Raw genomic sequence first — 26,649 nt, forward strand, 5'->3', positions numbered from 1 at the left:
CCTGGGTGTTCAGAACTTGGTTATGAAATTCCCAGGTCAATTTCTATCTCCTTTATTTATAAACTGATAGTCACAAAGTGATAAGGCTATATGGATTTTTCTGTTAATCAGGAAACCACTGTGGGTATAAAACTATACTGGAGAGCATGGGGGAACTTTCAAGATACATTCATGCCTTTTCATTAAGATAAGAGTGATTGATTTGTACAACCTGAGTGCCAAACTTGAACTCTGAAAGCAAAGTTGTAAGATACATATTACAAAACACTAGCAGGGATAATGAAGACTTCCATATACCCGAAAGAATTGTTCTTCCAGAACATAGTAAAGAATGGTTCTTCCAGAACACAGTAGGGATCCTGAAGGGCTATTTGGAAGAACTTAGGTTGTACTGAAATATATAACCAGTTCAATCCATAACCATCAGTTAATTCTGTCAAAATGTGTGACAACTTATAAAGTGAAATATTCACAGTAAAGTAAAAACTCAGTCCTTTTGAAAAATACCCATTATCTAATGTGACTTCTTTGAAAATGATAGAAATGCTTTGAGGTATACTGGACTTAGGAATTGTGGCAATAAGTTTCTATGAAAGAATAGGCCTAGAAGAGATCTCTTGGGGGTCATCAACATTAGTTATCAATTTGAATCTCTAATCTATAATCTTCATTGATACAGAGGATTACAAGGAAAGCAAAAAGCATAGTTTGTGTCTTCAAGAAGCTTCTGGATGAAAAGAGGGAGAAAACTAACACAGTAGAAACAGAATAAAAACAACAAACTTCATATGTAATTGAGTGCTAATGGTGGTGAATCAGTGTATGAGGCTAGAATAAATTGACAGGTGCTTGGAGATCATCAGAGAGAGTTATTGACCAGATTCTGCTATCTGAAAGTGAAGATGTTAATAAGAGTATTCAGTACCACATAGATGTTAATAGATCAGTGTAAAAACAACAGTAATAATAATCACTCTGACCTAGGCCTTAAGTATTCATCTCTTTTCAATTGTGCACTATTTTTTAGCAATGTTACCTACTGAATTTAAGCCCTGTTCTGTTACCGAGAGAAAAATCAGTTACATCTCCTTCGAACTTCAGATATATTGTGTTGCAGGAATGCTCCAGAACTGTATTATATGACACACGTATAAAGAAAACCCTCATCATTCAAAAAAATCCTGAGTTTGATACTTTGCAAAATGATTTGTCTTCCACAGTTACTTAACAGTTCAGTAGAAAGAGGCAAGGTGTTTGATTTTTTGAAAATGTTTATTTATTTTAAGAGAAAGACAGATTGCTAGTGGGGGCGAGGGGCAGAGAGAGAGAGAGAGAGAGGAAGAGAGAATCTTAAGCAGGCTCCATGCTTAGCGCACAGCGTGATGCGGGACTTCTTCCCATCACTGTGAGATCATGACCTGAGCCAAAATCAAGAGTCAGATCCTTAACTAAGCCAACAAGGCACTCTAAAACAAGGTGTTTGAATTGAAATAGTAAAATTCTATAAGTGAAATATTAGGATTCAGTCTGTGGATGGGCATGTAGTTTCTGTACTGTGAGATATTTTTGTGCCGTTGATATAATACAGAGCAAGTATTATAATATGGAGTAGGTGGGTTATTCACCCTGCTTACGTGTAAGTCCGATTCTCCCTCTAATATCTCATTTGAAATCTCTGTGTGTGCATGTGTGTGTATGTGTAGACAGTTTTTGTATTGTTATATTTTCTCATACATCTAATTTTCCCAACTTCGAGAAAGTTATTTTTTCTACTCTCCCTTTGGACTTGATAGGAAGCAATTTACTCTGGCATTACTAATTATAAAATAATAATGGCTCCATTTATTGAACTATTATGTGTCGGTAGTTGTATAAGAAACAAGAAATGCAAAGTTGAATGCAAAACAACTCCTCCCATTTAGAAACTTGTATACAGTACAAGAGTCCAACACAGAAATAATTTCAATAAAATGTGGAGAGTGCTATAGATTTGCAAATAACCTATATGCATCATATGGGAAAGGGAATTGGGAAAGGCTTCCTAGACAAGATAGTATTCATGAAGAATTCTAAAGCATGAACATGTGTTAGCCAGTGAAGTGAAGGTTAGAGGAATGAGAAGAAAACCAATGAAAACACTTGTGTGAAGACATAAGACATAATATAGTATGACATGTATTATCCACATCTCAAGGTTTCTCAAGTAGGCCAGTTTTCTTTCTTTTTTCTTTTTCTTTGAGAGAGAGAGAGAGAGAGAGAGAGAGAGAGAGAGAGAGACAGACAGACAGACAGTTATGCAGGAGAGGGGCAGAGGAAGAAGGAGAGAGAGAATCTCAAGCACACTCCACGCCCATCTCAGAGCCCAACACAGGACTCAATCTCATGATCTGAGCTGAAATCAAGAGTCAGATCCTTAACTGACGGAGTCACCCAGGTGCCCCCAGGAGATCAGGAAACTTTGAGAGGATTTAAGCAGGGGAGTGGGGTGGGAATGTGTGTGTTTCAAATAGATGTCCCTGACACAAATATAGAATATGTCTTTGAGAAGGGCAGAATGGAATTAGACCAGTTAAGAGGCAAATGGAAGAGTTTAGTGAAAGATTATGAGGATGTGATCCAGGGCAGTGACACACACACTCAAAAAAGAGTAGGGAAATGTTAGAGTGTAGAGGAGTGAGAATTTGATGACTGAATAGATGCCAGAGATAAGAGAGAGGAAGAAGCAAGGCAGATTGCGAGCTTCTAGGTTGAGTAGATGAGTGAATGCTGGGTGCAATTAAAGTGCATTAGAGGAAATAAACTCTCCTATATTTCTTAGCGCACCTATAAAGAGCTCTGGCTCCTGACCATACCATGGGAACTGATCTGCAGTCATTTGTCTGGTCAATTTCTCTCATTCAAGAGGATCAAATGGGTTAGAGCCCAGAGGAAGCTCCCAGGTTAAGCTCTAAGTTGTCAGTAAGATTGGGGTGGCTCTCTCTTTAGGTCTTTACAGTTTGGAAAAAAAGCCTAGACGTTGGTGACATTTCCAGTTTGTAAAATGCAAGACACATGGGGCTATCTGGCTCTTAGAAAAGTTAGAGTTAGTACTCAGGTCCTTTATGTTTTCACGGAGACCCTTTCAGGAGGAGAAGGGGATCCTTTCTGGAGGAGAAAGCTTCCTTCCCCTTTATAATAGAAAAATCCTTTCTCATCGTCTCTGGCCTAGGGAATATGCAGCCAGTCATGTAGGAAAATATTCCATTGGCTCTCACTAGTGGCTCTTACCTCACTAGGAGTAAAACTTGGGGCAAAGACTGTGGGAAGGGGGGAGACAGGGACGACATTCCCTGTTAGGTAATCAAAAGAAATCATTTTCTGATCCCTCACGGGCACATTCAGGATAAAATTAATAAACCAACATGAATGTGCAGGGGGAATCTGTTTTGTGACACGTTCAGCTTGGAGATGTATCATTCCTTCCAAAAAGAAACAAATATCAGAGTCTGGTGTTTAAAGAGAAGAAAAGGAGATTCAGGAGTCATTTTCTCCGTTATCATCCAATGAGTGCCTATGATTATTCATAGAGATGAGAACTAAAATGACATAGTACGCGAGATTGCTCAGGCAGTAGAGTGGACTAAAGAGAAAATTCTAGAGAATCTACAAAATGTATGGGCAGACAGGGGAAATAGACCCCATGAGAGGTCAAAAAGGAATGGAATGGATAGGTAGAAAGCATGGGGGAAATGAGAAGTGTACAACTATTGAAGAGAGAGGAAGAAACTGATGGAGAACGTCCAATCGTGACACTCAGAGGTAAAGCCGGACTAGCACTGAGAGGTGGTCATTGAACTTGGGGAGAGCAATTTCAGCAGAGGGCAGTAGCCTCAGAAGTAGGCTAGTTGAAGAGTGAGTGGAAGAAGAAGGAGTATTTTAGATGAGAACTGTGCAGTATATATTTTTTTCTGAGAAAGGGGAATAGAAGATAGGAGGGAGGACAGAACAGATTACAATGTGAAAGGATGATACATTCTTTTTAGAACAAGGAATGGTTTGAACATAGGGTGAAAGATGGAAGCTACCAGTAGGGTCATCAATCATCCTGGTTTGTCCGGGACTGAGGAGTACTTCATGAAGTGAGACCTTGAATGCTAAAACCAGGACAGTCTCCTGCAAACCAGGCCAGTTGGTTGCCGAGGCAGAGAGGAATATATTAAAGAGCTAGACAATGGAAGGTGGACACAATTATTAGAGTGAGGTCTGTCAAAGAAGGAAATGGATCTTAAAGGTCCCATCAAATTGACAAAGTCCCAGACGCTGTTTGATGATGCAATTCCATTGTTGCAGCTGAACAGCCATTGTGAGAGACCACTTGTTTGCCCCTCAAGTTGTTGCCAAGGGCTTAGCACCATCACAGCTGCACAGTTCATTTCTTAAATATGACTCACTGAGGATTAAAATGAGTCTAAAGAAAAGACAAAGGAAGTTCTGTCATCGCAAAGACATAAGCACCATTATTTTCACGTCATTGTCTGAAATTAAGAAAAGAAAGTGGATGGAAAAGAAGGTTACGTGCTATATCATTAGAATCGGGGAAGATTTAGACCAGATATAAGAAAGGTTAAAAACCTCAGAAAAAGGGGAGAAACAGTCGGTTCCAGAAAATCAGAAGACAAAGAAAATGGTAATGTTTCTCGCTATGTGGAAAAAACCATAAATAGGAAGATGTCATTTTAAGCATGGTGACAATTATTCTTCAAATCCTTCCATTTGCTCATTGAACAGATTTTGAGCGCCTCTATATACAAGACACTGTTCTAGGCAATAAGTATGCGAGGCCCTTGTACCATGGGGTTAAGAGAGATAGGCTTATGGAGCAAATGCAGAAGCAAAAACAACGACAGAAACTTGGGAAGAGTCTGCATTAAAATAATGGGGAATCAATTTTTCAATATCTAATCGACTTACCATAAATGGCTGAAGAATTCACTGTATTTTAAGAGGCAGGAAAGAGACATTTTAAAACAAAAACAAGAACATTCAATGTTGGGAGACTTAACTCTTTGAAAACTGCCTTGCCTCTCAAAGAAAGTCTATTTGAGTGACGTTTGGGAAAATATGCACTCCTATGCTATACTGATTTTGTCTCATAGGTTATGCTTCATATTTTAAATCAGACAAGCAGGTTCATTCATGTGCTAATGTGAAAAAGGTTTCAGATATAGAGCCCTTCCTCCCGACACACACAGGATAATCTTTACGTTAGTTAGACGGCAATATTCAGATGTTAAGATATTTACTTCCTGAATCCTTTAAACAGATCAAATTATTTTCTTTAAAACTCATCCTCTTCCCCAAAGCTTCCTTTTTACCTTTCCAAGATAGCCAGGCCCAAGGGCCTAAAACAGTGATATGGAAGGAACCAGAAGCAACTTCTAAAGACCTAGAACACCTCTGCGAAAAGAAAGTAGCATTCTGTCTTCCAAATGAGAAAAAATAGGCATATTAAATTGACATTTTTCCTTCAGCTTCTTAAGTTTCACAGAATAATTTATATGAAGCATGCACTACAAAAGTGTACTAGCTGGATATCCCAAGGTAAATCCATGCATTTTAAGGTGAACTGTGGGTCTGAAACTCATAACCCCAAGATCAAGGGTCATGTGCTCTACCCACTGAGCTAGCCACGTGCCCCTGATAGATAGTATTTATGTATCAAAAATACTAACCAACTGGGTGACTATAGGCTTATTAGTTATCTAATTAAAATATTTATTGTGAATCTATTAAGTATAGGATAGGGAAGTTGTAGGAACATGATCTTTGTCCTTAAGGAGGCAATAGTTTGGTTGAATAGATGTGTTTGTGGTGATACTTCTTTACTATGAATGTTTTACCAATGCAGAGTAAAGTACAGGTAAGTTAGGATTTACCTAAGGCCATCACTTCATTGGTCACTTAGAATCCAAATCTTGAAATTCTTAAGTCAGGCTGAAGGGGAGTGATGGCAAAAAGATGAAAGATCCCTCAATTATAATAATTTGGAAGCTGTGTAAATGGAAAATCCTAATGGCCATGAAGCAAGACAGAAATTTAAAAAATCTGAAAGTAATAGAGAAGAACCAAGTCATTGATTATTTGATTTTTCCCCCCCGGTCTTTTCTCCTTACAGGAAAAAAAAAAAAAACCAAATAGGGTGAATCTTACTTCAAATACCTATTAATACCACAAAGAGAAGTAGCTTAGATCCATGTGTAGAGAGGAGTAAGAGAGAGATACTGATGGGTTTGACGTACCTCAGGGAAGAGAGGGGCGAGCTGGAGCTCTGGGCACAGGGACTGACATTTCTGAGAAAAAAGCAAAACTGCTTTCACCTAGAGACAGTGGTCCTATCACTATGGATGCGAGTGAAAACTGTCACTTTTTCAAACACAGATCTCTTTCAACCATGTGCAGTTTCCATGGAGCTGAATTATATCTATATTCTCACAGAAGTGGTAAGTCTATATTTGTGTTATTCTGACTGAAATCTCAGGGAACGGCTAGACGTTATTCATGTTTGTCAGCAGAACTTGATAGAATAACCCTGTGAGGCAGACTGAGGTGGGGAAAAGAATGCTCAAGTCTGGGATGGGGGGAAGTGTGGCTGGGTGATCTAGAACCAGTCCTAAGATCTCCCTAAGCCCTTGTATCCTTATTTGTAAACTGTGGGGGGTGGGGGTGGGTTACTAAACACTTTACCTAAGTTCTAACATCCAGCTGGAATATTCCATAATCAAAAGGTTTAGGTTGTTTAGGTCATTAATTGGCCATAAGCCTGTTACATGGTGGCAAGTTGAGAGAATCTCTTCCAGACACCATTACTAATGATAAAAATTATAGCCATAGCTTGGCACATAGCGGATAATAAATTTTGTTGAATACATAACAGAACACCCAGTTAGAAAACCAAAGTGTGTTATATGGAGGCCAGTCTGATTTAGATGCAGAACATGCTTGAGGGTGAAAGCCTGGGCTCATGAATTATTAGAGAAAAAAATTAAATGCTGTCGATTGGGAAAAATTGAGAGCTCTTATTCTGGGCCTATTCTTATGTGCCAGATGCAAAGCTGAATGTAATCTTTGAGTTACTGAGTAGATTTTCCTCAAGAGGAGGCCCTCTTAGCTCTGCCTTCTTAATCCTAGAGATTTCCTTCCCGAAGGAGATGTTCATGGCCACACATTCAGAAGTGAGAACTGCTGGTTGGGGCTTTCCCTCTAGTCTGAAGCATTAGCTAAGAGATGAGCAAACACTAGACAGACCCTAAAATTTAAAGTGATCTAATGGTGCCACTCATTCAACGAATGGTTCCCGAGTGGGCACAGGACAAGGACATTATTAACACAGCCATATCTACAAATGGATCAGTGTTTTAGTTTTGTCATACTACATTATCAGGCTAGTTTCCATATTATTTCTGCTTTTTCTATATGCCTCCCATATTGTTCTCACTTCTGATAAGAAAGCTGAATACATTCTGCCACCACAAGGACACTCCTCACTTAGAGAGCCGCCATGTTTATTGAGTCTCAAACACATCACCAATGTTTTATTTGCTGAACGCTGATTTAGGGAGCATCTATGCCCAATGAACTTGAAACCAAGATCTTGGAAAGGGGCAAGGTTAACCGAATAGCAGGAATTTTGCCTTTAAGAATCTAAGGCAAATTCATGGGGATTCATGGAAGGAAGAAATCTGAAAGCAGCAGCAACAGAACAACAACAACAAGAACAAAAAGACATAGGATTCCCTTAATATTCATTTGAAGTAGCTGGTATTAGAGAAGTTCTACAAATGGAGCATATGGAATATAAAGGAAAGTTCAGATCATCCTGATTTTTAAAAATTACACTAAAAATACTTAACACGAGATGTACCTTCTTAAGAAAATTTGAAGTTAGTTCAACCCATGACCCACAGTAGTGTTAATTCTAGGCACTAGGTCATATAGCAGATCCCTAGAACATATTTCTTTTGCACAACTGAAACTTAATAGTGAAGAGCAACTTCCCATTTCATCCTTTCCTGAGACTTTCACAACCTTCCTTCTATTTTCCAAGAGTTTGACTGCATAATCATCATTAAATAAGATTGAAAAAAGGTTCATTTTGTTTCCAGTCCACTTCTGAATGAAAGTGAGGATAATGGATCCTAGTATCAGATACATCTCAGCTGTTGTTTCAGATGGTCAACAACAAGAACAACGAGTCATTCATAAATGATACTGAATCAGTTTCAAGCAAAGTTGAAAAATAAATGGACACACGTCAAGCCTGAAATTACTTAAAAAATCTAATTGTATTCAATGAGAAAACATTTTTGAGTGTTTTGGGGGGGAAATGTGTTTAAACAACTTTTTTGTTGATATTTAGTGTTTTGGAAGCCTTTTAAACTAAAAGTTGCGTTCTCTGAGGTCAAGGGCATGGGCTGGAATAGAGTCCAGACTGCTTGCAGATCTGTGGTCCTATAGAGGAATAGTTTAGTGCCCACGCAGCATCTTGAGCAGCTGTTTGACTCTAAATCCTAAGCCTGGGCTGCTTCCAACAACCACTGGGGAAGTCACTTCCTACTGACAATAATGTTGTTGAGTTCTGAACTGACCTTGAGAAATCACTGGTGAAAGCTCCAACTATTCCCATGGTCATTTAGAGAATTAGGTGTTAGGTTGTTGAACCGAAACCCTAACTTTTGGATATTCCTTCTGTAGCAATAGTACAAGATGAATTGATTATTAGGAGACCCTGTGACAGATTAACTTATATCCATTCCCAGGAGGCTCAGCCAAAATTTGAGATTGTCAAGTGTAAGTGGTGAATAATTTCTGAATCATACCATTTGTCTCTGTCTATCAATACAATCTAAAAATGGAAGCCTTGTTTTGCTACATGTACACGCCCTCATCCATGATCATTTCAAAGTCTTTCCCATCTCCATAAATGGCATCATCATTTCTCCAGTTGTTCAAATCAGAGACTTCAGAGATATTCTTGGCTCTTCACTTTCTCTCATAGTCCACATTCCATGTATGTTAAGTTTTGTCAGCTCTACCTTCAAAATGTATCTTGGGTCAAATAATTTTTCATCATGTCTATTATTTCCACTTTAGGTCAAGTCATCATTATCTCCTTCCCAAATGACGTCAATACCCTCCTAACTTTCTCCCTGCTTTCAGTTTTGCTCCTCCCAGTGTCAATTCTCGATAGAGCAGCCAGAGTCAACTTCTGGACACAAGAAACCAGATCACATCATCTCTGCTTATGGTCCGCCCAGTAGTGTCTCCTTATGCACAATATAAAATCTACTCCAAATGATGGCAGACAACATAAATGACTATCTGGCCTATTCTTACATCTAAGTTTCTGCATTCATGGCTTCTTCTCCCTAAAATATTCTTCACTCAAGGTCTTTGCTTGCTTGGCTCACTCACTCAAATCTTTGATGTAGCATAACCTCTTCAGGTGGGCCACTGCCTCCTATTCTTTCTCTAGTACTGTTTTATTTATTTTCTCTTGCTAGCACTGATTTCATAGGAGTTTACATGTTAATTTATTGGTTCACTGCATATTTTGGTCAGTAACATCTGAAGGTCTGTGGGGGTAGAGTCTCATTTTGTTCCCTCCTTTATCCTCAGCCCTGGCATAGGGTAGGCCCTCAATAAATAATCACTGGAAGAATCAATAAATCCTAGGAGCCTGAGTTATGTTACAGTTTTTCCTAAAACGCTTTTTTTTTTCTTTTTTGGGAAAAGGAAGAGCACAGCAAAAGATCAGGGGTTCATGTGAAACTAAATGAATGTGTAAACGTGCTCTATAAAGGCAACATCCTATACAAATATTATTTTAAGAGTGTTTCTCAAGATATCAGAATATTTTGACATGGTTAGAAAGAGGTCTTTGGTAGGAAGTCAATTTGTAAATTATTCATATTTTATTTTGTTATGCTCATTAAAGAAAAGTGGCAAATCCTAGATGGCTCCATTCTCAAGTTTTGATTATGTAGCTAGTTTTCAGAAGACTCCCTCAAATGCCTAGAAATGTCGTTCTAAAAATAATTTTAAAATCTTTTCTATTCAGCATTCCTTAATATGACTGCATAAAATATCAAATTTACACAAAAGTAGCTTACTCCATTAGGGAAAAAGAATAGATCCAAAAGATGTCTATTTCCAAAGTAATATCCAGATTTCTATTTTTTCCCCTGATTTAGCTGAATGTTTTGCTTTTTAAGAAATTTATAATTTTTATTTAAATTGTAAACTGTATTAGTAAAAAGTTACTTGTGAAATGTTTTTTTAAAAATTTTTATGTTCTTTCTTTATTTTTGAGAGAGAGAGAGAGACAGTGGGAACAGGGGAGGGTCAGAGAGACGGAGATACAGAATCCGAAGGAGGCTCCAGGCTCTGAGCTGTCAGCACAGAGCCCAATGCGGGGCTTGAACCTACGAACCATGAGATCATGACCTGAGCCAAAGCCAGACGCTTAACCGACTGGGCCACCCAGGTGCCCCACTTGTGAAATGTTTTATTATCTTACCATCTGTAAACTCTGTAGCCATGTTCTTATCTTGACCTGATATTGTCAAATTGTATTTTCTGGTCCTTTTCTTTATCAGTCTTGCTATGAGTTTATGACTTTTATTGACCTTTTTAAAGAATAAACTTTTGGCTTTGTTGAGTAAAAAAAAAAAAAAAAGATGTCTCTTTGTCTATTTCCTCCAACACAGCAAGGCAGACAGCAGAGAGTAGAAATAACGAACAGTGAATTTGCAGGCGGACCAAACTTGTTTAGAAACTCTAAGAGGCCAGATCATTGAATGTTGGAATGAATTACCCTATCACAACCTTTTTTTGGTGTTTTTCAGAGGTGCTGGAGAACAATGCTTTTTTTTTTTTTTTTTAAAAACACAGAGCTGACTTGAATCTTAACATTCACAAATGGCACCTGAAGACATAATCTATTTCCTTGGAAAGAAAACACACTGAACCCATCAAGCTAACACACATACTAAAATGTACCCAAAGGAAGCAGGCTAGCATTGATAACAGAATTAGCTTAAATAAATGTATAATCAACAGTGTGATTCCAGGATAATTTTATTGAATTTCTGAACCTCTCCCTCACTTTGTGGTAACTTCTGAGGAAATCGAACATGCATAATATATGACCTGACAAATGAACAAGTAAACTACTTTATTCCAGCCTTTTCATTTGTCAACAGCATCCACGCAATAATGGCTCTCTGTCCACTGTTTTAATAATGTATGTATTGATTCCTTCCATCTAAATCTTAGCCAGAAAATCTCAGAAAGCTTTGAAGGTGTCCTTAACGGTCTCAAGGAAAGGAATTATAGAGATTTTTAAATTGAAAGATGAAAGCCTAATGACAAACAATTTCATTAGTACAAACGCAAACAAAAAGTCATTACCTACAGTGTTCTTATAATCAAGACCTAATCTCCATTTGGATTTGGGGTAGGATGAAGGAAGCTGAAGAAGCTGGTGGTTTACTGCAGTTCTCCTTAGAAATTTCCCACTCTGAGGTGCTCCTTTAAAACCTCCCTCTAGGTTAATCACGGAAGTAGACAAGTAATAAATATCACTTTAGTGACCACTCAAGTAAAACAAAGGAAGGCAGTTTTAAAAATATATCTGGACCAGAATAATACATACTAACTGAAAACGAGTCAGTCTAGTGAGGCAAGTAATGAGGGACCATAAACGCCAGGATAATGTATTCAAAAGATATAAAAATTGGTCAGTTTATATTTGCAAAGGCATATTTGAACTTTAATTATTTATAACACCTCACCGCATATGGAGCATTATTTTATTAATCAGGCTCAAGAGCCATTCCAGTTACAGTTTGTTATGCCGCCCAGCTGGTTTGGGGAACACAGATAAACTCCCTTGGCAGTGAAAATTGCTCTGGGGGTTAAGACTGCACTCCCTAACTACCTGTGTTGAATGTCTTGGAATTTTTCCTACAAGAACAACACGAATCCCTCCAACACAGTGATTGAGAATGACTATATGTTTTTGCTCTAAGAGTACAAGACATATGATACTGTGCTATCAAATTTTATCATTAATCTGTGATAATGCACAAAGAAAATATAAATTGCCTCCTCCATAAACATCCCAATTTAAAGAAAAGAATAGTGAAAACATTTTTCTGTACTTTCGACTTCTGATATGGTAATGGGATTTATATTCCCATAAAAAGCAAGAAACTGTGGCATTAATAATTTACAATAGATGGTAAGCAGGGGATTTGAAAAAAAATGATACACCAAATACGTGGGAACAAGTTGATAACAGCAAGTGACCCATCTTGATACTAAATATTCTATATCAACTGTACTTGATTCAAGAAACCCAGAAAGAGCAAGACAATTTATAATTCTGGAAACGTGGAAAAGTAAAACAAAACTACAAATACAAAATCTGTCAAAGACTAGATCTTGATAGTTTTATACTGATTATATTTCCTTTCTCTCTTCCTAAGTAAGTTCAGGAGATCTGATAAAGAGACCTAGTTTCAAGGATTTCCCTTTGTTCTTTTTGCCAACGGGCAAGGAGCATTACTAACTAGACAGGCATTCCATTGCAACTATGAAAGGGCTACTGCATAAATGTGGCAAAACTCTGAGTAAACAGGGTGCTAAATTGTTCTCTCATCAACACTTAAGAGTGATGATGTTCTTTGAGGGAGGAGAGTGTTTTGTGACAAGAATTTTTCTTTGGAATACAAAGAGAAGCTTGTGAAAACATCGGGCAAGACCACAAGTAAAAACAGTAAGCATCAAAGTAGCTCTACACAGTACAAATGGATGCTGAATTGGGAATAAACAGAAAAATCCTGCAGTTAGGAAGGAACATCCCTTCTTATTCTTTCTTTCCCTGCCCCTGGTCTGAGTAAATTAAAGAAGAATGAGTAAAGTTAAGATTAGGTCACTCGTTGCTTTTTTTTCTCTTCTTCCTTCCCTTCTTCCTTTTCTTCCTTAATTCCTTTGTTTCTTTATCTATTTTGGGTCTACTCTGTACTAGGCACTTCATAAAGTGCTGGGTATAAAAATGACAACCCTCTCCACAAAAGAAGGCTTTTTGGAGCACATGGTTTAGTGACAGTGATTGACAGTAATCAAATCATTATATATACATGATGACATCAAATAATTACACATATATGTGATGACAAAGAATGTTAAGTTCCAGAAGGAAAGTAGATTGTGTATGAGAGCATGTAGAAGAAGATCTGGTCAAATGTGGGCAATAGGGGAAAGTTTGCTCGATGTCTGAGCCAAAATGTAAAGGATTGTTAGATGTTAACCAGGAAATTATGAAGGCGTTGGGGTAGGTAGGAGGGGCTCCAGACAGAGGACCGACTTGTTCAAAGCACCACCTGAGAGTAACATGGAGAAGTGGAGAAACCAAAAGGACACGGTATGGCATGTGTCCAGAGGGCAAGAGAAAGAGCAGTAAGAAAAGAGAAGGTTGGGGCCCTTGTTGAGGATTTTTCTCTTTCACCAGTGGCACTGAAAAGCCACTGAAGAGTGTTAAGATGAGGACTGACAGAATTCAGTGTATGTTTTTACATAAATCACTGTGGCTGAAATGTAAAGATCACATTGTAGGGTGGCAAGAGTAGATGCAGAAAGATTAGGAGATATGGTCTTCTGTAACTATGGTGATAACCACAGTAGACAGAGCCAAGAAATATTTTGGAGGTAAACTGACTCAGTGATGTATTGGGCTGGTCAATGGAAGGCTTGGTTTTTCATCCTGAAAAGGTGACTTATACTGGTCTGCTCTGTTGTTGTTTGGGCAGGAGAAAGTTAGAATCTCCAAGTATGGGGGTTTTACAGATTGTACCCACAAAGGGATAATAAAGCACAGGATCTTGGGGAAGAGTCATTAAAATGTTTTATGATTGAATCTAAGGTAGATTCGGAGGGAGGTAAAGCTAGGGGAGCAGTGGAACACATGTATAGAACACAGAGTTATCAATGGGCCAGAAGTCCTGAGAAGTGAAAGAAAGGTAACAGAAGAGTCCGAGCAAGCACGCTAGCCAAGTGGGGATTAATTCACTTCAGTCTGGCGCATGTTACCCATAAGTCTAGCATCACTGTCTCCCCAGAGCCTGTTACTGGTCATGAGATTCCTGCATAAGAGGGCTGAGAACAAGTACTAACATTTTACCTGTTACTAATCTCTTACTAGTACTAACATTTACTGTTAGCAAGTAACCAAAACCAATAATCCTGGATTCTGAGAAAGTATTTATAATAAGATGCTGGCTAGTAGGCACTGTGGACATGTGGATCAAAATCTTCATCTTGTAGCTGAAGAACAAAGTAACAAGCTCAATCTAACTTATGGAGGAATGTGACTAGAGTCTCTCCTGACTGCTAGTGCACTTGTCCAATGATTCATCTTTGGTTTCTAGAATTAGACTGAAATTACACCTTTTGTAGAAATTCTGTCTCATTTCTTTATATCATATAAATGCATTCTATTTAAAATGCCCTTCTGTCTCAATGAATGCTCTTCTACACATACACCAGCATGTTTTGACTATTTATTCAAAGTTAGAATATTTAAAAAATGTCACTATTATATTCTACTCTACCACAAAGCTAACATAATGTTCTGGATTTTATGAAGAGGGATTGGTAAAGGAGAAATTGTCAGTTTCTTTGGCTTTTTTTTTTTTTTTTGCAAAGACTCCTGGACCTTCCCTCATGTCCTCTTCCCTTTGAGCAATTTTCTATATTCCCTTCTCTAGAACAATAGAAACCCTTGACTTTTCTTCAAGATGCTACCTTTCGCTGTGTCTCCACAGAGCTCTTTCTTTAAGCGTTGAACATAACAAAAGTGACACCATTTTATCAAGCTTTTGTTGTTGGATAGTCATTTACTTGGTTTCCTATTCATTTCTGTTCTTGTGCCTTTTGTTCTCATTTCAAAAACACTTATCAGCATCCAGTGTATGCCAGACACATTGCTAGGTCCTAGGATCTCAGAGGTGAGCAACACCAAATCTCTGACTTCCCCACTTAAAGCCTAGTAGAAAAAAACAGAAATATAACAAAGAGCAAAAGAAAACAAAACAGAGAGAACAATCAATCACTGTTGGAGACGCCAGTGAATGACTTGTTATTCTGAAGGCTGGTGAAGTATCCAGCTTATTGTACACGAACTGTATACTGCGTGCCCAAAGAGTAGAAGGAACTTTTTTTTTTTGTAGGAGTACTGTGGCTAACAAAAGAAGAAGAAATGATAGAAGTAGGCAATTATCACGTTGCAACCACTAGACATTGATCATGGACAGCTGCCGAAATCACACACACACCAGAGAAAACAAGATATTACATACGTCCTGATGATGGAGGAATACACTACCATTTCTGAAGCAGTCTGACCAAAAGCGTCAAGCCTGAATAGGATCCAACATGTGGAACTGTACTGTTCAATAGTGTAGCCCCTAGGCACATCTGGTTACTGTGTGCTTGAAATGGAGCTAGTGTGAACTGAGTTGTGTTCTAACCATACATTTTTATATTGTCTATTGAAATGGCAATGTTTATTGTCACATAGTTATGTACGATGTAACCATTAAACTGGGTGAAATGTATAGGGGAACGATACTATTTTTGTAACTCACTGTGAATCTATAATTGTTTCAAAATAAAAGTTTAAAAAATGTGTTTAAGAGACGAATTAGCCACATGCAATGTGTGAACCTTAATTTAAGTCTTATATAAACACAAAACATGTTAAGACATTTAAGAAATATATGTTAAAAGTGGAAGTTTGAATAATGCCTGGATATTCATTAGAATACAATGACTGACATTTAAAAAGCATTAGAGTAGCAATGTGGTCACATTTAAAGAGTGGGTCCTTATCTTTTGAGATACTTTCTCAATTGCTTATGAATTAAATGATCCATGCTTGATATTTATTTCAAATAGAGAACCAGTAGAGGTCTAGAAAGAGTAAAATTAGGCATGAGCTGATAATTGTTGAAGCCTTGATGGGTTCATGGCTCTTTATTAGAGGATTCTGTCTGCTTTAGTATATCTTTAATGTTTTCCATAATAACCTGTTATTAATTTTTTTAATGTTTTATTTATTTTTGAGAGAGAGAGAGAGAGCAAGCACACATAAGTAGGGGAAGGTCAGAGAGAGAGGAAGACAGGCTCCAAACTCTGAGCTAGCTCTCAGCACAGAGCCTGATGAGGGGCTTGAACCCAGGAACTGTGAGATCATGGCCTGAGCCGAAGTCGGACATTCAACCAACGGAGTCATCCAGGCACCCCAATAAAATGTTTTTAAAAATTGCTAAAAGAAATGGGCAATTTCTTAAAGGATATTGTTAATATGGATGCTCTGACATTTAAAATAACAATGGCTTGGATTATTTATAACTGACGCTTGGATCAGCAGAGTGAAAAAGATTTCTAATCAACTCAATTTCAACCAAAAGTCACTTTAAAAGAGTCACTGAATGCTTACTCTGTGCAAGGCACTAGTCTTAAAAATGTCCTACCCTGTGTACATCATTCTGCTTCTGAACTGCAGGAAAATCGCCTCCAATCGGTGCCTGCCGGCTTAACTCATCGTCTTTTAGCTGCAGCCACACCAGAAGTTCCTGAAGAGAAAGGTGCAGACGCTTCCACTGGTCAGAACTGGCTTCCAAATGAGACCTGAAGAACAACAGGCACAAAGTAGGTAAAAATATCTAGAATGGTAATTCTAGTGATTTGGTTAGTTCCACAGTATATAAACCCACTGCTAACTGTATAGCAGTCGTCAATAAAAATCTAACTCACTGCTTTTGAGAGCCACATAACGGGGGCATTTGGATGGCAATTTTGAGGGAAGACAGTGTTTAGCCATACATTTATTTCCACATGCAGAATTCGTAGATTTTGGCATGAAACACCCATCGGAATGGATTGCTTTTCCATAGTGTTGTAGTCAATGATTCTTAATGTTTCTGGTAGAAAAAATTTTGCTCCCAGTGACTAATATAAACCACTCAGTTTTCAAGTGACTCATGCTAGTACTGGAATTCTTTCTGCTTTGAGAAATGGAAAGGTCTCTCCCCACATTTTGACTTTTCCATTTGTACACCCTAGGCAGCCTCTTCCATTGACTCCTTCCATCTGGGATCTGCTCCTTTCTGCTCCTTTTCCCATATGCCTCTCCTTTCCCTCCACCCTTCTTTATTCATGTGCACCTGGGATTTGTTTTCACCAAGTTCCAACATTTTCCGCTTTGTTTCCTTTGTGTAAAATGTACCGAGACAACAACTCACGTGGAAAAGGAAAATCAGACATTTGCCTGAAAGCGTCCCCCAAACATGAATAATTTAGGCAGGAGAATGAGCGCCTTACCATCAACTGTATTTAGAACATGTTAATCCATAGGAGCCATTTAAGAATATACAAATGAATGATCTGTGCTATAAAATCCACATTTCACTTGAGGACAGGAAGCTAAATTAAGCCAATAAATCATCATCCAGAAGACAAAGAAGAAATGTGGAATGTTAGCAAAACTCCATCCTCAGGTAAATCAAGAACTATGCTGCATTACTCATATATTATCAGCAATTACTAATTAATTCATAAAAATCAATGCCGCCTATAACATAAGCATAATACAGTCTCTAATGCTGCAAAGATTGAAGTGTCAAGCAACCAGGTAGAAAAACATTCCCTTTGCTGTTGATAACTTAGCCTGACATTTAAAATACAATTCTCCTGCTGGTTTTAGTCAAACAGAATCACCAAATAGTGGCTATGTACTGAAATGAAATTGTTCCAAACTTTCCAAGGGATCATTTTCTTTCTGAAGATGATACTTACAAGTCTTTAAAATGTGCAAATACAATGACCCACAAGCTTAAATGCAAAAATTGTATCCTAGGGAAGTAACTGGAAAGTCATTCAAAGATATAGTTAGAAAAGTGTTATTTTCAGCATCACTTACGATTGACACAAGGTAGAAACAACTTCAATATTCCATACTAGGAAGAGGTTATGTATATAATGGTGAATTCTTACAATGCAATGTCCACATCCTAAGAATCCTATGCACTGTTCAATATGATGATGTCAGCAAATATTTAGGGATATGGAAAATATCACCCCGTCAGTTGCTGAGGGAGAAAGCAGGTTACAAAAATGTCTACGATCTATTTTTCTAAAATGTTTGTGTATGTGTATTTGTGTACACACACTTGACTTAGGCATGAAAACATTCTGAAATGCCAGTGAGTTTATCCCTAAGAGGTAGCTTTAGAGGTGGTTTATTCCTTAGGCTTTCTACTTTTCCAAATTATCAGAACTGTCTTTCTATTATGAGCAATGTAAACATTATGTCCAGAAAAAGTGAAGGCATTTCCATCAGAGAAATTAAACGGTTCAAGACTCTAAGGGCATTATTATCTAATAAAAGAATCATGAAATACCATAAGTACCATAAGTTAAATAAAATAGTGCAGCCTGCATATAGGGTAGAGGTCAGTTCTTTTCTGTGTTCCCTTTCTTTTTCAATTATTGTTTTTCCCTGAGAAGCCCACGTGAGAATTCCCTATGTGAGCTTTTAGCTGTTCAACGGCACACGTGATGACTCCTGGTTACAGGGATGCCCTGGGGTGTCCGGAATTTGCAGCCTGGTCCCCTTGCAGGTGAGAGAGGCTGTCAAGCAGGACATGGGGACAGGTAGGTGGCAAGAGGCACAATCCACACCTGGAAATGTGGCATGGAAAAGAAGAGGGTCTGATTAAATAAAGCAGTATTGACTGCCGCTAGGTCCCAATAAGGCCTTGGGAGTAGGAAGAGGGTGAGGTGAGGAAGAATGTAGAGAGGCCCAATGCCTGGCCTCCCTCTATCTGGTAGAGGAAATAAAATATCCCTGTGGTGGCGAGGTCTGGGGGAGGATAAACCTGCCAAAGGGGAGACTCCCAGCGGCAGCTTCATTTACATAGGGTGGGGCTACACTCAGGGTCTGGGTTAAATAGTGCTGCCTAATCATTAACAGGTCAATGAAACCCTTTGTGTCCCCAAGAGAAAAAAATAGCTCAGAGACCCAGGGAATTCACTGAGAAAGGATCTAGGAGAAACTTGAGGGCCCCCCAATAGGGAGCTGGTTGAGAGCCAGGATACAAGACAGTTAATGGAGGAGCAGAAGAAGGACCAAATCAAGTGACTGTTTCCTTCCCTTGCTAAAGCATGAGAGTGGTGACAAAAATGTAACCAAAAGGCTTATGAAGGACAACGGATGCTGGGTAAAGGAGGGAGACGAGAAAAGCAGTCAGATTCCGGCTCCTGAATGAAAATCACGCTTACAAAGGTATCCAATCTAAAGCCATGGTTCTCAAACTTCAGCAGGCATAAGAAACACATGAATAGCTGATTTTAGGGATAGACTCCCAGGTTCCACCTCTAGACTTACTGTACTTTTAACAAGAGCCTTCACAACTCAGCAGGTGAACTCCAGGGCCATTCTTAAGGAAAGAATTTCTTAAAGTCGTTCTTGTAGGTCCTTAACATTACTTCTTGGTCTCCACAGGGCAAAGGTAGCATTTGTCAATGACATGATTTTGAAGGCGATCTAAGTGTAATGAAACACCAAAAGCTCACAAAACATTTTCTCTGGCCATGCTAAACTTGTGAAGTGTTTTCAAAACACATTTCTAATGCAAGCCTTGAAAGCAGCTGCCCTATTTTTATTTTCAAGATTGCATACCACATATTTCTAAATGATTAACCTACATTTGTATTGGGAATATCTCTTTGGAAACTGTTTCTTTTTATTTGTAATGACTCTTCCCCACCCCCCTCCCCCTCCAGGTTTTATCATTGGCCATTAGGGCTGGAAGGAACCTTAGAGATTCTCCATCAACCCTCTTGCTCTGCAAATGTGCAAACTGAGTTGCAAAGGCTCAAAGACAACAGCTGAAGCCTACAACTTGAGTTGTCATATTTAGACATGGGAAGTAGAAATTGCAATCTCTCCTTATGTGAAGAAATCTTTAACCTTAGTGGTTTTCACCAAATGCTTTGGATCCCTAAGCAAAAAGACTTCCTGCTCATTAGCAAGTACACGCTATTTACCCCTACATATTCAACAGAAAATAAAAGTGGAGGTTTGAAGGGGCATGCTTAGGCTTCTATCCATTTTCTATTAATCTTTATCAGTGAAGACAAGAGCTTAGGGGCTACTAGCTTTTAACAAGGCAAGTGTTGATCTTTAATAAGCACATAATTTCTACCACTTGTAAGGTTTAGGTAAAACGCAGAACCTTAAGGTGTGTTGGGATATAATGCTGCTAAAGTGACTGTTATTTCTCTAGACACAAATATTTCAAGTATGATTGGGTAGATGCCTAGTTTGAAATTCTTAATAAAACTTTACTCTGAAAGGCATTATTCTTAAAGAAAAATGTGTTACATTGGATTCATTTTTCACTTTGACTTCCTTTTTTCTTTATTAAAAATGTTTATTTATTTTGAGAGAGAAAGCATGTGTGCATGAGTAGGGGAGGGGCATAGAGAGAGAGGAGAGAGAGGAGAGAGAGGAGAGAGAGGAGAGAGAGGAGAGAGAGGAGAGAGAGGAGAGAGAGAGAGAGGGAGAGGGAGAGGGAGAGAGAGAGAGGGAATTATGAGCAGGTTCGTGCTGTCAGTGCAGAGCCCAATGTGTGACTCGATCTCACAGACGGTGAGATCATGACCTGAGCTGAAATCCAGAGTCAGATGCTTAACTGATTGAGCCACCCAGGTGCCCCAATTTGATTTCCTTTATAAAAATACTGATGCAACCCTGTATATCTTGGGTACCCTTGTATAATAAGAGAGCACTGATGCATATAGAAAAAAAGGTAAGAATGCAGAAATAATGAGTCATAGACATAAAATGAGAGCTGTTGAACTTTAAATAAAGAGAGAAAATTAAACTCAAAGAGAAGTAAACTTTTTTTTCTTTTTTTTTTTGTCCAGTTTGGCCATGAACTCCAACTTTCAAACATAATTAACATTTCAAGAGAAAGAGAAAGAAGGTCAGGAATAGTCAATGTCCAAGTGGCATTTTTTCTTAAAGTGGAAAGACTGTCCCACCTTTTGCTCTTTATTTATTCTCCATTATAGAAAAACATCCAAACGATTCTAACTTTTAATGCCAATTACTCTCTAAGAGTTTTATTGCTGCTGTGGACTATATAATGTTGGCATTATTGCCTCTCAAATCAGCATTCAGTATTCCATAAGAGTGAGTATTCGTATATAACATTTACAAGTTTTTCTCCCAAGCACAAAATCCTCATGGAATGTAAATTTTGCTGAAATTACATTGATAACAACTGTACTTCTCATAGTTAATAGAATTTACAATAATCTATAAAATATGATCTAGTGGCAGATTGAATTGAAACCTTCATATGTAGCTCTTATGGAAAAAAACTTTCACCAGACCACTTCCCAAATTATTATTTTCAAAATTAAAATGCAAGGTTGTGTGTATGGAATATTTTAGAATGAGAAATACTTCTTTGACTAATCACAATTCAGGTGTTGGATAATGTCATCAACAACTGTGTGTGTGTGTGTGTGTGTGTGTGTGTGTGTGTGTGTGTGAGAGAGAGAGAGAGAGAGAGAGAGAGAGAGAGAGAGAGAGAACGTGCACCTACATGTATGTATGTGTGCAAGTAAAAAAATTTTATTTTATTTTCCTCCCACCTAAAACAGTGCTCTGTTTTGTTCTATGGCACTCAACTGTCACTGAATATTTACTTCTCCTTATACCTCTTGGATAAAATGCGATGTGATAATGCATAAGAAACAGATGGCATATACTTTCCTTGAACTAATTTATGAGATGGTATTATACAATTCCAATTAAAGTATTCATTTCTCTCCAAGACATCTTATTTGCTTTCTCTTAACTATATCTTTGAATTTAATCAGTTCTATTTAAATATAAGAAAACTAATGTAGAAAATGTCAATAATTAGCCTAGGTTCATAAAAAGTACTTGGAGAATTAAAAATAATAGGTTTGTAGAATTGCTAGGGAAATTGAAGAGGCAATCCTTGTCTCCGGTCAAATCTCCTTATTTCAGTGAGGGAGAATATTGAAGTCAGAAGCAGTTAAGTGATGTGTTCAAGATTGCATGCTAGGAAGTTAGTAACAGAGCTGGAAGAGAAAGTAGGTGACCCAAATGCCAGTCCAGAACTCCTTTTACTCTACCTCACAAACTCACTTAGAGCTCGGATAGATCATCCAGACAGAAAGCCAATAAGGAAACAGTGGCTTTGAATGCCCCATTAGACCAGATGAATTTAACAGATACATACAGAACATTCTACTCCAAAACAATAGAATACACATTCTTTTTCAGATGTACATGAAAAGGCTCCAGGATAGATCACGTGATAACCCACAAAACAAGTTTTAATAAATTTAAGAAGACTAAAATCATATCAACATCTTTTCTAACTACAACAGGATGAAACCAGAAATCAGTCACCAGAAAACTGTTGCAAGAAGCACATATCCATGGAGGCTAAACAACATGCTATTAAACAACCAATAGGCCAATGAAAAAAATCAAAGAGGAAGCCAAGAAATACTTTAGGACAAATGAAAATGAAAACATAATGGTCCAAAAGCTGTGGAATGCAGCAAAAGCGGTTCTAGGAGGGATGTTTGTAGTGATACAGGCCTACCTCCAGAAGCAAGAAAAGTCTCTAATAAACAATTTAATCTTACATCAAAAGGAAGTAGTAAACGAACAAATGAAGCTCAAAGTTACTAGAAGGTAGGAAATAATAAAGATCAGGGCAGAAATGAATGACATAGAGACTTGAAAACAATAGAAAATACCAATGAGTCTAAGTGCTGGTTTTTTTGAAAGGACAAAGAAAATGGGTCAACCTTTAGTCATACCCATCAAACAAACTAAGGAGGACTCAATACTTACCTAGCAGGAGAGATACCACGATCACAAAAAAAGAAGAAGGACTCAAATGAAATCAGAAATGGAAGAGAAGTTACAATGGACATCACAGAAATATAAAGGATTGATTATAAAAGATGACTATAAAAATTATACGCCAACACATTGGACAATCTACAAGAAATGGACAAATTCCTAGAAACATAAAATCTCCTGAGACTGAATCAAGAAGAAATAGAAAATGTGAATAGACCAATTCCTAGTAATGAAATTGAATCAGTAATCAAAAAACTCCCAACAAATGAAGTCCAGGACTAGAAGAATTCTGGTCACAAGTGAATTCTACCAAATATGTAAAGGAGGATTAATACCTATCCTTCTCAAAGTATTCTCCCCCCTCCCAAAAAAATAGTAGAGCTTGGAGTTTTTATTTATCTAATTTAGCCAGAAGCAGCAAGCTGAGCCATATCATACAACTCAAGAATACTTAAAGGAACATGCCATGCAGCATAAATGAGAATAGCGCAGGGAAGACCTAGTAGTGAAGGAACCATCAGAGAGGGAAATATTCATTATGAAGTTCGGATGGAAATGTGGAGGATGGGAGGAGAGATGGTGTTCTAAGTGTGAGGACCAGCAAATGCACATGAGCATAGGAGCAAGTGAGTGAATTGCTGAAGAACAGGAATGGGGTTAAAAAACACAATCTCCGGGGCGCCTGGGTGGCTCAGTCGGTTAAGCCTCCGACTTCGGCTCAGGTCAGATCTCACGTTCGTGGGTTCGAGCCCCGCGTCAGGCTCTGTGCTGATAGCCTGCTCAGAGCCTGGAGCCTGCTTCCTGTTCTGTGTCTCCTTCTCTCTCTGCCCCTCCCCTTCTCATGCTCAGTCTCTCTCTGTATAAAAAATAAATAAAAACATCAAGAATTAAAAAAAAAAACACAATCTCCTTGGCTCAGAGGAGCCATTCTCCATGCTGGGGAATAACTACATCACTCCTTGGTAAGGAAGGAACTGGGAGGCAAGGGAAGAAGAGGAAAGGGAAGGGTTTGTCAGGGTCTTATCTGGCAGAGGTGGTAGAGTGGAGAGTCTACCAGACTGTGGCAACTAGACATAAATGTCACGCGAGCGATGGCTTTTCTCTTGCCTGTTTTGGTCAGTTGCATCCTCAGTGCCTAGAAGAGGGCCAAGTAGACAGAAAAGACTTGGGAAATAGTTGCTGAGTAAAAAAAAAATGAATGTATGAGTGAAACATGGGTACCTACAAGACAAGTTCTTGAGCAAAGGAATAATGTGATGGGAATGTCCAAGGAAGAATATTTTTATAAATGTGTGATGGATGATATCAATGTGTAAAGGAAAAGAGACAAAGAGATCAATATAGAGAGTCATGATGGAGACTTACATAAGAATCATAATCACAGGAAGAGGAAAGACATAGGGCAGAAGGAAAATAAAGGGAGGAAAAGGGACATAATATGGACTTGGTTCTGGAAGCCCAGATTAGCCAACGGAAGGCAAAGGGCTACTTCAAAATCATTTGGCTTCCAAACAGGTGACAGGAATTCAGGAGCGCACTTGGTGTGACGAACACCAGGTGGTGTATGGAAGTGTAGAATCACTATATTGTACACCTAAAACGAATATTACGTGGTATGTTAACTGGAATTTAAGTAAAAACTTTTAAAAAGGGCACCCATGTAATTAAATACTAATGTTTCTCTACTTTGAAATATGAAAATGGCTTCAGAATCTCTCATAAAACAATGAACTAACTCTAATTTTTCTTTGTAGGCGAATATGTTATAATTTGGGCAAATACAGGGCTGTTTTTCCAGGGTGTCTTTGGAACTATTTTTAAGTTGGGGGTGACTTTTCACTCTGAAATAGTGCTGATGGAGGAACTGACTAGATTCACAAAGCCAGCTTATAAGTGTCATGAATGGTTCTGTGTCTAACTCTTCCAGCATTCATCTATCCTATTTCATAATCATCCCAAATTACTGCCTCGACTGGGTTGCTTTCAATGAACCCTGCCATTCAGGATGGACGGACTGATACCCTTATTTCAACCAATTGTCAGGAACGAGACTGAATCACTTTGATGTGATCAATTATTTCTCTGTTTTTTCTTTATAAGTGAGTGTTTGTAACAGACTGTCTTATTAGCGAGGCCTAGTTAAAAGCCAACACCACTGATCTGAATATGTAAATTCTAGAATTCGCAGCACCTTAGATAAGCCAAGGTAATGGTTTCCTACGTGATTAATGACAGCAAGAATTGAACTGCAGGGGCTGGCATACGGAAAATTGCTGAGAATGAAGAGCCCATATTTTGGCTGACAATCTCTTTGCCACTTTCGATTCTCCTTTTATTTCATCAAGTTCACACGAAGGAGAGAAAAGGCACTGAGTGATGTTGAGAACAATTAGAGCACCTTTCTTTTTCTTTCCTGTGAAAAAGAATAACTTTCTTTTCTTTTACCTTATCTACCAACATCTTTCCCATTTCACACATTTCATTCCCTTTTAACTATAGGTGTTATGAGACTGGACTCTGCCATTACACACACTGGCCTCTCTTCCCGTCTAAGGGACAGAAAGCGAAAGGAGCATCGCTGTCTTTGAAAATGCCACTGCCCATTGTTGTTCCCAACTCTGCCCCAATACATCCATACAAACTTCATGGACCAAACCGGGAGATCAAAATGAGTGTCTTGGAGGCTGGGGTGCAAACTTGGGAGGAAAACCTTACAAATAAAAATAAATCCTGGGGCACCTGGGTGGCTCAGGTTAAGGGTCTGAGTCCTAATTTCAGCTCAGGCCATGATCTCACAGTTTGTGAGTTCGAACCCTGCATTGGCCTCTGCACTGACAGTTATGGAGCTTGCCTGGGATTCTCTCTCTCTCCCTCTCTCTCTGCTCCCACCCCATTCTTGCTCGCTCTCTCTCTCTCTCTCTCTCTCTCTCAAAATAAATAAATAAACTTAAAGATAAATGCTTTCCTACCCATACCAACATCTGTTTCCCTATTCTGTAATTTATTATGTATTTATGTGCAAAATTAGGTGAGTCTTACCTTTTCCTTTCTGTGTTATACTCCACATTATTATTATACTGATGGCTAAAAGCTCAGACTCTGGAGCCGGACTCCCTGTCTTCGATCTTGGATCTGCCACTTAATAACTAAATGGCCTTAGGAAAATTATTTAGCCTTTCTGGACCTCACTTTCTCCCAATACCAAGACAGAATAACAACCAAGTCTATCACTGAGGGCTGCTGAGGGCATTAAATGGGTCAAGAAATATAAAGTGCCCCGGACACTGCATGATACGTGACGCAACGGGTGTTGGTTGCGGTCAGTTGTCGTATTTCACATTTCAGTACAGGATTTTACAAGAATCCTTCTGAATTACTAAATTTCAGTGAAATTTTCCCTCATTAGAGAAGCAAATATGCTGTATGTCAAAAGTTTGGCCAATTGAGAAGAACTATAAAGGAGAAAAAGAAACCTCCATTCTGTAATCGTACAACTCAGGGGCAGTACCTCCTCCCAGGGCTTAGCACATTCCCTTGCATCTACCGCGACGTTCATTTGTCTTCCTCTGCCACCCTGTGCTACCACCCCTCTTCCAGACACAGAAGAAAGCACAAAATATTTTTAT

At 38.4% G+C, this 26,649-nt stretch overlaps 1 protein-coding gene across 9 annotated transcripts in view; it reads right to left on the bottom strand.

Annotated features, from left to right (window-relative positions):
• The window catches only part of DMD (dystrophin), a 1,657,593-nt gene that overhangs the window by 342,688 nt on the left and 1,288,256 nt on the right, over positions 1 to 26,649 (bottom strand). For all 9 annotated transcript variants that reach the window (XM_029929473.1, XM_029929472.1, XM_029929470.1 and 6 more), the window contains one exon: positions 16,575 to 16,731. In XM_029929473.1, coding sequence (XP_029785333.1) covers positions 16,575 to 16,731 — 157 coding nt within the window. The remainder of the gene's footprint in view (positions 1 to 16,574; positions 16,732 to 26,649) is intronic.

This window comes from Suricata suricatta, chromosome X, assembly GCF_006229205.1.
Source record: "Suricata suricatta isolate VVHF042 chromosome X, meerkat_22Aug2017_6uvM2_HiC, whole genome shotgun sequence".
Taxonomy (NCBI): Eukaryota; Metazoa; Chordata; class Mammalia; order Carnivora; family Herpestidae; genus Suricata; species Suricata suricatta.